The sequence below is a fragment of the Rhipicephalus microplus genome, chromosome 2, assembly GCF_043290135.1.
Source record: "Rhipicephalus microplus isolate Deutch F79 chromosome 2, USDA_Rmic, whole genome shotgun sequence".
Lineage (NCBI taxonomy): Eukaryota > Metazoa > Arthropoda > Arachnida > Ixodida > Ixodidae > Rhipicephalus > Rhipicephalus microplus.
In genome coordinates, this window is record NC_134701.1 from 213,348,827 (window position 1) to 213,362,879 (window position 14,053).

Genomic DNA, 14,053 nt, shown 5'->3' on the forward strand with positions numbered 1-14,053 from the left:
CATGATAGCTTTTGGTATCTTATCGGGCAGGTTTGTTGAACTCATCTGGAATGCTACTTTATCTAAAAATTATAAAAACATTGTAATTGATAAGATAAATTAGATTATGATTTATGCGATGATTCATCGTTGGTATGAACCTCATGTCGCAATGTTAATGCACTATAAAAGCTGCATGGTAGATTACTTTGCGACCTTATCTCAGTGGCTGGTGTCGGCGCCTTGCGTACGTGTGCAGCGGAAAAACACTCGGCGACGACCTCCCGAAGTGTAGTCGGGCATGGCGCCAGAGCGGCGGCTGCGCATGGGGCGAGCTGAGGTCACGCGCCGGTGCCTGTACGCGGTTTTGAGTCACGCCTCGTCAAGTTCTCTCACTCCACATATGTGCCTCCTCACCCCGTTGCTGTGGCAACGGTGAAGAGGAACCTGTTCGTCTTCGCCCCCCCCCCCCCGCTTCTTCCTTCCCTTTCCTGCTCTGCCATTGGGCTCTTGTAGCTTCCTGCTGACGCAGGCCCTGCTGGAAAATCAGTCGAGGTTTGCTTGCTCCTGTTTTCTTTTCTGGACGACCGTGCCCGGTTGCCATGGTTACCGCCAGACGGGCCTTGGAATGGGGACTGCGAAGGACTTGGCGCGTGTTAGACGCCCTCGTAGGAGGGTGGACGGGCGCCATGTTGTCCTTTTTTAGTCCGGGTTTCTTCGCTGGCTTTACCGCTTGCCTGCTCGCCCTTTCCTTTTGCTTAGCTCCGTCGTGACAAAGGCCAACGAACTGCGCAGAACAGGCCGTTTTTTTTTTTGTTTTCTTCTGAGTCTAGCAATCGGCAGTCAGGACGACGCCCGCTGACAAAAGGTCTTTCCAGAAGTAGCCGGCCATTCTGAACTTCCTTTGAATGTTCTTGTCCTTGAGAACTAGTGTTATGCATGCGCTTTACATGCGCACCTGGCGACATCTGTCGTATGAGTCTGAACTAACGGACGTGTCTGCATGGCCACTTGGTGTGGACTTGCGCGCTCACGTTTTAATGTTTACAATAATAATGTTTACATTATTAGGTCCTGTCTGGAAGGTTCGTCAGTGGACGAGTCTGGCGTTATTAGGCGTCATTTTCTTTTTTAAAATTAAAGTTCATTAACTCTTCAGTGATGGGTTAATGCATGGCTGTTACAGACCAGTGACTCAGCAGGAATTGCCTTCAGAAGACAACGAAAAAGAAATCCCTGGTGAACGGGAGCCTTCAGCGATATAGTGCTGGTTATGACGCCTTATATGCTATCTTCGGGATGTACTTGATTCACTTACACAATATTCGTAAATGGGCTTTGTTAAATTCGTATTCATGTAAAGTCTACTCTACCTTCGCCTTCTGGAGGGACTCAACGAGTCATCACGGCTTTCATGGAGCGGGGAAGAAATGGGAATTGAGAGAGCAAGCACGTTCGCTAATTAGGCATTCAGAATGTTGATGGGCTCATTTGGCACAACTATCCGACTTTCCCCCGCGCAATCGGTGAGCGGTTGCGTCGTACGAGAGGAAGGCAGCAACTGGGGATAGTTGGTGGATATCGGCGAACAAGCATTATTGCCAGCAGCCGCAGAGCGACGATGCGTAATTCGAGGAGGAAAGAGCTCGGTGTCGGGTCGGTGTTTTACGATCTGTGCGTGCGTGGCGTTGCTAGGCGACCATCGATATGTGTTTGGGTTGCTTCGTGCCAGCTGTGCGCCTCCTCTATTCTGGAGGAGGCATGCGCATACATTTCTGTGGACGGGGCTGTCAAGGGTGGAGGAAAGGAAGCGAGTGAGCGGCGGGGGCGAAGCTTAGCTGGAGCTCATCAGCGCGGTTGCTAGGCGACCGACTTCGCCCTATCGCTCTTTTGCTGCGGCTCGTCCTTGCTTGATATTTCGGAGTTTATTTTTGTAGCATGGCGGGGGCCCGTTCAAAGTCTGCAGTTCGGCTCTGGTTCGTTATGTTGAGAGCCCTCGGGACGCTATCTCACTATGCTTCTTTTTCTGAGGTGTCTGGTGCCCACTTTTATTACTTTTTTCCCATTGTTTCTTTTCCTGTTTGGTAAATTGGCTGCATGGCAGAGGGGGAGAGAGATGAAGAGAGGGGGATGGCACATTGCTTTCAAATAGTTTGGCTTCGCTTGGCCCTGCGCCAACAGAACCGGTTCCCTTTCTCCGTCGGCCTCTCTTTTTCACTCCAACGACTATTCGCGGAGCAGGTGGCCGCGTTTGGTGTACGTGTGTCGGAGGGGCGGCAGGATTACTTCTTGCGCGCCCGTATTTTCTGTGCCCTCGCATCCTCATCTGCAGCAGCTCTGATGTTCCCATTCGTAGCATTCACATTTTCCTTCGTCGTCCTTCGCTTGCGGCGCTGTTCCTTGCCGGCTTTCTCACTAAAGCCAACCACCTAATGATTGCTTGGTTGATTTTTTTTTTATTTCACTACCCACTCCCATCTTGGGAAGAGTGCGCCCGGTCTCGCCGCTCTTTCTTTTTTGAACTCTCTGCACTGGCGCTTGTCAGTGCTTTTGTTGATGGCGCCCGTTCTTTTTTTTTTTTTTTAACTCTTCTGACGCGGCCGGCTGCACTTGAGGCCGCGCCCGCTGCAGCTCGCTTGGCGTCTGGTGGGAAATGATGGAGCGCATGTTTCGGTACTTTTATATTTATTCTTTTACTGCGTCTCTACTTGCGATATCTTGCGGCTTAGTACATGCATCCGCGTCACTGAAGGTCTTTGATATGAGCTTTGATGATGCACTCTGATCTCTCCTGATTCGCCTCTTTTTGCTCTAATATCTCGGGGGGGTGGGGGGGGGGTGACTCAAGGTTTCCGAGGAAGGTCAGGACGGGGTTAGAAGAAGCTGTTCTTACTTGCTGGCATATTGCGCGCTAGTGCCGCATGATTGTTTATTTTTCGTGGAGGACACGCAACTTAGCTCGGTGCGGAGTAGCACTGCTTCTAGAGCAGTCGTGGATGCAATATGAACGACGTGATCTTTCCGACTGCCGTCGTTGCGTGTAGTAGTTTCTTGATTACACATATGCTTAGAATTTTCAAAGCCTAACGTCCTTGAACACATCATCTCGCATCTTTGTGACCGCTTTTCTTATATATAATTCGGCGACATATTAGCGCGAACGTTATGCGATATGTGCGCCCTTTGTAAAACTCTGTTTTCAGGTACTGTGGAGGGAATTATTAAAATCTGCGCATGTTGGCTTCAAGCTTCGGGGAATCGAATCGCATGAAAACAGGACGAGTGGCCGTGCTGGCCATATCTTCAGGAAATCTGACTTGATGCCCTGTGGTCGTTACCCTTTGATTAGGTAAACTGTTCAGCGATTCTCTCCGTCGTTCCAATGCAGCTTTCGCCGCATTGTGGCACCGCTGCACAGGGGCTTTCGGCAAGCAGGAGCAGCTATGGCGCGCTGACCCGTCCTATGGGCGGTGTCTTCCAGCTTGTCGAACGGCAGGAGGTCCCTTCGATGTGCGGTGCGGCCGCGGGTGCTGGTTGCTCGGTTTCGAAGTTCGCTACTCGGCTGTGCTGCGGTTCGGCGAATTCTTGGTCGCTGCCGCTATTTCCGAACGGAAACAGTTTAGCTGTTTTTATTTTTTTGTTTCTGGCTGCTTTGTCTGCCGTCGCCACCACTGGAATGCCTTGCCGTTGCCGTACGGCGAAAACGTTCGTTTCTGCTTGGCTATCGTTACACTGAAGCCGCTGAGTGGTCTGTGGCTGCGACAGTTGTCTGGCCCTCCCGTACCTTTCAAAAGAAAAAAAAAATTGACGGCAGATCCATGAGGTGAATGATGAGATTGGGCGTAGCTCCTGGAAGTAGTACCGTGAAATTTTCTTCCGTTAATTCGCCCGATAAAAAACACCTGGCGTCTTTCCTTAAACAGCTGGCGTCTTCTTTTTGTTTTGCTTTAGAACCATCTGGCGTCTTTTCGTTTTGCTTTTAGAAAACATCGGGCGTCTTTCGTTAGTTTATTTCATCAATCAACGGCGTTTTGAACAAAAAAATTTATTGTTTAATCACGCACAGGATAAATCTCACCAGACACTACCTTGGAGTTAAACAATGGCTGCTACTGGGAATGAGAGATAGCAGAAGTCGGCTTTTAACACTTGTACTAACGTTTCCTACTGGAACATGCCAATGGCTGCTAATGGGGAATGAGAGACAGGAGCATTCGGCTTTTAGTTAACGCGCACGCCGCGAACTGTTTATTGTTCAACAAAGCGCAGGAGAAATCTCCCACCGGCACCACCTTGCAGGTCAAAGTGTAACATTTGTTACACACTACGACTACGAGGGACGAATGGGTGCCGCTTTAAGGAGCTTCTACCCTAAAAAAGCGATGAAACGCACAGCCTAAGCAGACAGAAAAAGCAACACCGAGCCTGCCTGTAGAAGGTTGTCGGTAGCTAGAAGCTTTTTGCTTGGCCGGTATATACGCAAGGGGACTTGCGGAATATGCACCGGCTTAGCGGATGGTGGTATCGACATCTTGAAAAAATAAACAGAATGCCGTAGGTTTTTGAATTAAAAATTTGGTGCTTCCTTGGTTTATCTCGGCCCCGCCAGATGGCACCACCAGTAATGTCTCTCACCTTTACGCCCATGGTATCCGGTTAAACGCTAATGCGATCTTTTCTGACAAACTGAACTAGGAGTTTTAGTTCGTCCGCGTAGAAAAAATAGGATTGGAGGTTTTCAGCGTGTGCAATAATCCGGTATGCGTAAAGTCGTTACGGAGATCGGAATACCGGACGAACACGCAAGTTCGCTGACTATTTTGTTTCTCCCGGTTCCAATACCATTGAAAGTGAATCCCACAAACGACAGGTCTCACGGTCCTTACGGAGGTAACAATGAGACAAGTACTGCTGATTGAGCGAGTTGGTGCAGGATAAAATGATACGGCTTTAGCGCAGCTCAGTTTGAGCCTGAAGGAAAGATACTGTATACAGTCAAGAAGAAGAAAAAACTGAAAATTTGAAGAAAATTGAAAAATGAAGAAAATTTGCGCACCATTGTTTTTACGAGCTTAATGCGCATGATAAATCAAACAAATCCTGGTTTTGTATTCTCGTGGTCGAAATGATTCAAGTTTAAAAACGCTTCCACTTATCGAGTGACAGCCGTATTCCTTCACAACATTACAGCTTGAAGCAATCTGTTTTCGCGAGCGACAAAGCGTCGCGTGTGGGATAGATGGTACATTCATACCTGTTTCGTCTTTGTGAACTGCCCATGAGGCCTTTCAAGACACCATGTGCGTGAGCTGGTCACACTGCATAAAATAATACAGCCGCTGTTTAATTGGTAGAGAGTGGCGTATGACAGCCGAAAATGGTTGGTATTGTTGCAAGATTTATTCATGAGAAACCAACACATCTGCGGGCACAAGTGGGTCAGTGCAGCAGGGGCGGCGCCAGGATATTTTTACTGGGGGGGGGGGGGGCAACCACGAAAAGTGAGTTCCTCCGGGGGGGGGGGGGGGGGGCAAGCTAGCTTTGCTCCTACTAGGTTTTCAATATATGCTTCCGGGCACTTGGGTGGGCATAGGGGGGGCAGGCGAGAATTTTAGGGGGGCTTCAGCCCCCCCTTGCCCCCCCCCTGGCGCCGCCCCTGCAGTGCAGCGGAGAGTGAAGCGGTAATCGACGCTCGCGAATTGTACTGAGGCTTGATATTCGCCACCATATAAATGATTAGGTTTGCAAAGTTCTACTCATTTACCCTTAATTTTGCGTGTAATTGTAATCTATTTCAATTCGAAACTCGATGCCGCGTCATGAAAGCGGCCTAGCGTGATTACATTTGTCGAAACAAGTTCTACAGCACGCTTCCATACCCTTCGACTCGCTCGCTATCATCCTCCAGACTGCCGTGATGGTTAGAGTTACTGTATACGCTACATTTTAGGTAGCAGAGTTGCGCATAGACCCGCCATCTTGCCCGCCGAGACGTTTATGTCATGCAGGAAAGCCACCCCTTCTGTCAGCAGCACTCGCGTTCACACGGCCGAGTTCACCGGCAGCATCTCGGCGTCCGTACAAGGAACGCAACACGAGCCCAGAGCGCGTCCGCTCGCTCTGTTGCCATGCGGCGTCGATTCGACGAACATTTAAAAAATGGCAGCATATCCACGGAGTGAACGATGGATAGTGGGGGGAAGCATCCGTCCGTCCATTCGTTCTTGCTTCCGTCCATCCACGCGTGCGTCTATGTAGCCACCCGTGCATCCATCCGCCCGTCTGTGCGTGCGTCCGCTCGTTCATCTGTGCGTCCGTCCCTGTGTTCGTCCATGCATCCGCCCCTGCGTCCGTCCATGCGTCCATTTGTCCATGTAGCCATCCGTGCGTGGTGGTGGTGGTAGGTGGTGGTGGTACCACCACCACCACTACCGTGCGTCCGCCCATGCATCTGCCAGTGTGTCCGTTCGTCCGCCTATTCAACACTCCAAGTGCCACCATCTCGCATCTTTTCATCATATATTTCTCATATAGAAGCACCTCCATCCAGCGGACATTCCAAGGACTTAACGAGAGGTGACACACGCACATTTTCTTACGGCTTGCGCTTCGTGTCCACTTCCCACCTTTAACCACCTCGAGTTCATGGTATATACTAGTTTACGGTATTCATGGCACCGCGGCTCAACGCTCGCTAAACCTTTCTAAAACCTAGGAGGTTATGCCCAGCGAGTATAACGTAGCAACCCTTTCTTGTCTTCTCTGCGTTGTTGAACAATTAAAAAAAATCGCAGCGTGGGTGTTAACTGAAAGCCGACTTCTCCTGTCTCTCTTCCCCCCTTAGCAGCCATTGGCATGTACATTGAGCACTATCTTTTATTGTTCATCAACGCAGAGAAGATATCTCTCACCGGCACCACCTTGGAGGTGAAAATGTTATACTTGTTACACACTACAACGGCTACGAGGGACGAACGAGTGCCGCTATAAGGAGCTTCGTCCCTTGAATCGTGTACATGATTTGCGACAACTTATGTTCCGCAAATGGCTCGTTTCACGTTGTTTTTCGCCGCTTTAAATGATTAAGCAAGTGGCTCAATAAAACAGTTGCTATAGCTGTCCTTCCGTGTTTTACAAATAGCACAAGCAAACGAGAATTTTGAACATATCTATACGTAGTTGTCCATCGAAGTAGTATTCAGCTGCATTTCCTCGCCGGACCGCTCGGGCGGCGTTAGTGGTGGCGCTAGTGGACGCTTTTAGCGCACGTGAACGCGCTGGGCGATTGGGGGCGCGAGCGGCGAGTCCTATCAGTGGCGCAACTCTGCTACCTAAAGGTAGCATATAGAGTAACTCTGCGTGTGTTCGAATACTCATCGTAGGCGGCTAAACAGACAGCTAAATAGGCGGCGCCATCCTAAGTCCCATTCTAATTCTCACGTATACCAGCAAACAGCTGCCATAGGGTTTCCCAATATACACTAGAGGGAACCCTCGCGCTAGTGTTTATGGGAGCTGCAATGCACGGCGCTTCAGCGAGCATGGGAATGATGGGTAGTACACACATTTGTCTAAACTTCGTACTTCTGGCCTGCTTTTGGCTCCGTGTGTCTTCGTGTGGCTTGAAGCTGTTTTCTCACGAAACAAAAATCAGGAAATGTTCAGCAATTGCGCTGCACCACCCCATTTTTTTCGAATTACCTTTCCAAATTGGGTCACGTAGTTCAAAAGGGTTGAATTTTTTTTCAAAACAAAATAGAAACACAGCAATAAACGAAGCCGCAAGTACGATTCGCCGCCCGCAAGTACGAAGACTAGGCAAATGTGTGTACTACCCATCATTCCCATGGTCGCTGAACGATCGCAGCGCCAGAGTGCCCTCTAGTTAATTTTGAGAAACTCCATGACAGCTCCAAGAAGACCGCATCGTAGACAAATACGATGCAGGCTACTTTGCTGTCTAAACAAGATGGCGGCTCAGCGAATCGCTCAGATATAGATCGGATCTCGTTAGAATGGTCGTCTGCACACAAGCAGACGCCCAATGTGAGTAGCGTTTAATTTTTTTAGATTTCAACACAAAATAAGCCAGAAAATACAACTGTTATGTTTGTTCATTTTGGCTTTCTCTTCTCGATGCGAGGTGGTGCCTCGTCGCGTAAAAGCCGTCCAGACTTGTTCCAGCTTTCGAACAGCATGGGTTTGGTGCTGTTTTTTAAGAAGTCTGCGTAGACTGTCGACGTGCTGTCTAAGAATTGGAACACATCTCTAATGTTGGTTTATTTGGCGCGCCACCTATAGACCGCGGACAGTGTGAATACATCTGCCTTTGAGGAGAAAATGCCGCTAAAGATGTATTAGAGTATAGGGAAGAGGTAACGCTGCGGTGTCATTTTTTTTTAGACGTCCGCGCGCAGCCCTGCATGGCGTTCTTGCTCTCATCTGGAAAGGTTTTTAGACTGCTGGGTAGTAGTGAATTAATCTCGTGTTTGGGCTTGTGGCCTTGCTTACAAAGTTCCGTTTGGCTTTATTGGCTCAAATCGCCATGCAGTGTTAATATTTTTTTTCCCGCAGAAGAGGACAACACTCGGCAAGCTAGCACAAATGCTGTCAATGGTTGCTTTCTTTATATTGTCTTGGGAGGTCGGGATGCCCAGGGTCATCGCTCGCCTGGAACAAGAACTCCATATTACCAAAACATGGTTTCTTCAGTGGAATAAGACATATATCCCTCAGTAACCACTGTGATAGTGTGTGCGAGAGGGACGGAGTGAATTCACATGGAAACAAAGCTGCGCACCTTCTCTGTCACCAATGTGGACAGATCTCCATTGTGATAGCGTTACTGTTGCCACAATGTGCCACATTCATGTTAATGGTAAATAGGTTCCACTAAAAAACATATTCTCACGCGCATGTACCCTTTCGTGTCTTGTGTGCAGTCCGGTGCGCCGAGTGCCAGCAGGAGATCTCCAGTTCGGATGTGATCAATCACTTGTTCCTGATGGAGCACCTGGCTAGCAACAGCGAAGCGAAGGCGGGCGAGACTGCCGGGACGCACACGTGCACCAACTGCGACGACAGTTCTTCCACGGCCGCGGGCTTCTGCGTGGACTGCCAAGACTGGCTGTGCCAGGCTTGCATAGATGCCCACCAGCGCGTCCGCGTCACCAAGGACCACACGATCCGTGCCAAGGATGAGCTCGAGGGAGACAAGCCAGCGGCCCTCGGTCAGAAGTACATGTTCTGCGAGAATCACAAGCAGGTTTGTGATCCACTGCACGTTTTTCGAACGTATTTACAGTTTATTGTACCAGTTTTTCGTTGCGCCGGGTAGAGTAGACTTCATTCATGTTACAGGCTTCCTAACTGTGCTATTGAATACAAGTGAAGAACAGGACGCGCGCAGTCACAACTGAGCGTTTAATAAGTGAAAGATGATATATATCCAGTGAACATGTGATGAATCAAGCTCATTGTACAGTCATACGCCGACGTTAGAAAGTAGCATCTAAATATTCCTGCTCGGATTCCGCAACATATACTGAAGCTTCGCCTATGCACCCACTTTATCTTTACATCACGAACGCGAATCTTTACAGATTCGCGTTCCGCAGCTAGGGCTTTCGCCTCGGGCTCGATCTCGCGTGAGGCAGCGGCCATCCTCGGCTGTGAGGGGGCTGCCGGGTTTCACACCATAACATGGTTCCCGGCCCACATGGGGGCCAACGTACATCCTGATATCCCCAACGCCAATGAGTTTGCGCATGACCGTGCGCGAAGTATCGCTCACCGCGGCGGTCCCGGCGGATTCGCAGGCGGAGACGCCGGAAGATACAGGGACTCGCTACTCACTTTCCACGAGATCATGACTCATTATCATCTATCTCGGAGGGCTTTTCCACTTCCTCACCCTAAACTTACGCGACCGCAATCATCGGCCTACAGGATGCTCCAAACGGGGTCTTTCCCTTCGCGAGGCAGGTTCAGTCATTTTTCGCCCAACATCGAGCCGCATTGTCCGGACTGCGGAGAGGCGTATTGCTCATTACCTCATATGCTCTGGCAATGTCCTGCGTTACGTGACGCAGAGTTCAACAAAGAAGAGGACTGGGAGGAAGCCCTTAACAGCGGCGACCTCTTGGTTCAACTTCGGGCTGTCCAGAGGGCCTGCGAGAGGGCGGAGGGCCACGGTCTTCCGGTCCCTACGTGGGAGCGGCCCGCGACTGCTACGGACTCCCCCTAAACGGGGCCGTTACAACGCAGTTCCTCAGGACCTGAATAAAGTTCTTTGTCTGTCTGTCTGTCTGTAGTATTAATCTTGAATGCGCCGTACAGATCGCTGTTGTGCCGATCCCTGGGACGATACACAATCTTGGGTCTGTCTAGAAGTGGCCGACACGTTTTGCTACCTTCGTTACACGTCCTACATTGCTTTGCACATGCGAATAGCTATCTGTAGAGCAATTCTTATGCTGCTTAAGCTTGATATTTACACACCTATCCGTTTGGTCTATACACTCGTCCACAAGAAAAAGTAAATTCGTGAGCCGCAGCACAGGCACTGAGGACAAAACTTGAGCATGTTTAACATGCCAAATTAGAGGACTGGAATTAGGTGAGTAACGTTAATTATTCCAGCTCGCAATCGAGACACTTACTGAGGCGCTGCGCTAGATTCTTCAAGTTGCCGGTCACAATTACCGGTCACAATGCATAGTTTTCACTTGACGTCCAAAGCATGTTCTCTGCACTGGGTATACCCAAACATGGCGGCCACCGTGAAATTTTATCTCGTTAGAAGCGTGTCAGTGCAGGAGAAAACTCTTAGCTGTGTACTGCTCGCGTTCTTTTGTGCTCCCCCGCTTTCTTTTGTTAGGCAGCTGCACCAATGGTGAACACAAAAGAACGCGGCGGTACATCGGTACATCTGATGTCACAGTTTTTGGCTCCGCGCGGTCGAGAAGAGTTCACGAGGCATCTAAACCTGATGGTACCCCAAGTTGCCGGCTACAATGACATCAATGCACACTATGTGTCCATAGCTTTCTCGTGACGTCACAAACAAGCTCTCCGCCCTGGTATAGGCACCCGACAGTAGACCAGAGGGCGTGACGAAGCTTATTGGACCGCCTCGGCATTGTTGCTACCGGCCGCCAGGGATACCGAGAAAATGAAACGTTCGCTCAACACATGGAGACGCTGAAGTGTCAATGCCCTTTTTGGCGCGTTTTCGAAGAACGCTTCCTGGACGCTTACATAATCAGCCGTGACCCCCGGTTCACAACTAAAAAAGAAAATAATACGCGCGAGCAAGTCTGGTTTTGCTGCCTCTACTCGCTAGGCTACGTTTTGGAAGACTCGGTTTTGCTGCGCGTATACTCACTAGGCTGTGTGTTCTGGCGCTACCATCAGATCTCGTAAATTGCATTGCCGGGTGCCTATAGTGAATTAGCCCTGGGGGCCCTGCCGGGATGTTTTCTCATATTAGAGTGGTAGTGCAGAGGAGGACTGACTCGTTCGGTCCCCGCGTTCCTTGGCGCTCTCCCCACTTCTGTTCGCGAGCTGCGCCTAGGGGGAACATAAAGAAATGCGAGGGGCACCGGCGCTATCTGGCGTCACTGCTTCTTGCACCGTGCGTTCGAGTAAGAGCTCACGTGGCGTCTCAACCAGCTGGGTGCCTTGAGATGACGGCTATGGTGACGTCAATGCAAAATACCTACACTCGGATACAACTTTGGAATTCGGCGTCATGTAATGTTCAAGGGCATATGCACGCAAGCTTGCGCCCACATTTGACCATATTGATAAAAATCCAACCCAATACGACCCAGGCTTTTTGCGAACCCATCGCGCATAGCATTATGCTTACCAAATCGATACCGGCTGATACGAGTTCGTGAAATTCCCCTGCCAAATTACGCTCATCTCTAATGGGCCGAAATTCGGACGTTCTGAGCAATTTTCCTCGTCGTGGCGGGTGATACGAATTTTAAGTACCGAAACCGCAGCGTTTTGGAAGCTTCGCAAGTACGGGCGCGGCCAGCGTTCGCACTGTCGGAACTGTGGCTATCGCCTGCAACAACCGCTGAAGACGAAATGGCGGTCACTCTTGACACGATCATATATGGCGACGAAGAAACTGACGGAATTCCGAAAGTGCACTCGAGCCCAGCGCTTAGCCAGGCAAAGCGACACTACTTTACACGGATAGCAACTAACGACGTATGGTGTTGAAGGCACGCGGGCGGACAGCGCTCGCGGATTGAAAACGGCACTGCCGTTTGCCGCGACCCTTGCGGGCGGAACCGCGGTTGCCATCAACGCGATCATTAACGGCGACTACGAGCTCCGCAGGTACGCGGATAACGCAGTGGTAGATGAAAAGAAAAAAACAATAAAGTCGTATAAAAAGCACAAATTATTTGACGTTCCTGCCGATTTTCGCATCTAATGGTGATGTGGACATTGGTACTTAGTTTTCAGTGCGACTCCGGCGAAGCTTTGGCGCGCGCTTTCGTGGCAGCCATTTGGTCCGTTCGCGTGTGGGAGAAAGACATAGGTGAGCTATTTTGACGGAAATTGACGTTTTGTTCGTATATCGTGGTTCGAAAAAAAAAAGGATTTTGTTAGTTTTTCTTGCGATAGCAATAATAAGGACAGTCTCGACGGGTTCTGCTGTCGCCGTCATGCTCCGTATACAGTCCGCATTGATACGATCTCCTAGTGCACCTTACCTTCTACACACGGGTAATATCGCGCGAGTGGGGGTGAAAAAAGCGGCCGAAGCAGAGATCAAGTGAGCCGGCTCATCTCCGTCGTTAGGAGGGGGCTTGCGATGAGATGTTTTAGACCGGCTGTAGAATGCTCGAGTAGACAGGAAACGCCCCGCCCGAGATAATAGGGATTCCTGGAGCGGCAACTGCGATCTTTTGGTGCGGTCCTCATTGCTGGCGCGCGCGCTATCTCGGCACCCGTCAGCGGGCGGCTGGTATACCCCCTTCAACGTGCGGCGATCTGAGCGCAAAGAGACTGTATGAAAAGTTTACCTGGCGTGGCCGTGTTCTTTTACACCGACGTTTTTGTTTTGTGAGATGCTTGAGATCGTATTCAAGAGGGCTAGCCTCACGTCTTATAACATTACAATTCGTTGCTATCACATTCGTGGCTTCACCCTTGCAGTAAAACTGCGAAATTCCAGGCGATGCGAATTCCTCCTCACCCCATATCTTGAGATTCATTTCGCCGACATTCTACTGAGGTAGTTGGGAAAACCTACCTTTGTTGTTTTTATGACCACTTTTAGTCATTTTAAAACTGCTACGCTGATATTTACGCTTACACAGCTTTCAGTACTACCACTACCACCACCTCTTCCCCTCCCTCACCTTCAGGCTAGAAAATCTCCCGTATTCAGATTCCTTTAACTTGGCAGGTATGTGTAAGCACATGAGTGTATGTGATCATTGGATAGTGAGATCACTGGTTTTGGTGGCACTAGATTTGAAGTATGTGCTAACGCTTGATCAGGCAGAGTGAGATCATGTGACTTATGGGATTAGGTGATACGATTTCAGTGAACGCCTTGTGTCACACGATTTCTAGCAAGATCACGTGAGCTTCCAGCTTGGATAGTGGTGTCCAGCCAGGGTGCCCAAACGTAACAAACCCCTCCATTTTAGATTGAAATGAAAATGTAACAAAAATGTTTGTTATTTTATTCCAGACTGTTTTTGTTTTTATCTTTGTTTAGACTGTTTTTTTTTTTTTTTTTTCACCTTTTACGGTATGTGGGAAGAACTTGTTGATCCGGAACAACTGAGGTCATGCAATGGGAGCAGTAATATATATAACTAACATAGGGCGCAGCATTAGCATGTAACTTGGGCGGGAATTTTTAAGTGCAGATCTGTCAAAAATTCTGAAAGAACGAAAAGTAGCAACCAGAGCTGCTTAAAATAACGCAAGCACACTTTCGTGAGCCTTTCACACAGGTCATCATGGTGAAGGCATCCAGGTGCTGATATTTGTTTTATCAGAACAGGTCTCTCATATGGGAGAGTACTCTCTATGA

The 14,053-nt window shown here is 49.4% G+C and overlaps 1 protein-coding gene across 8 annotated transcripts in view; it reads left to right on the forward strand.

The window, feature by feature from the left end:
* The window catches only part of LOC119170408 (E3 ubiquitin-protein ligase TRIM33), a 143,721-nt gene that overhangs the window by 77,049 nt on the left and 52,619 nt on the right, over positions 1–14,053 (forward strand). For all 8 annotated transcript variants that reach the window (XM_075875818.1, XM_075875827.1, XM_075875819.1 and 5 more), the window contains exon 2: positions 8,922–9,244. In XM_075875818.1, the coding sequence (XP_075731933.1) occupies positions 8,922–9,244 (323 nt within the window). The remainder of the gene's footprint in view (positions 1–8,921; positions 9,245–14,053) is intronic.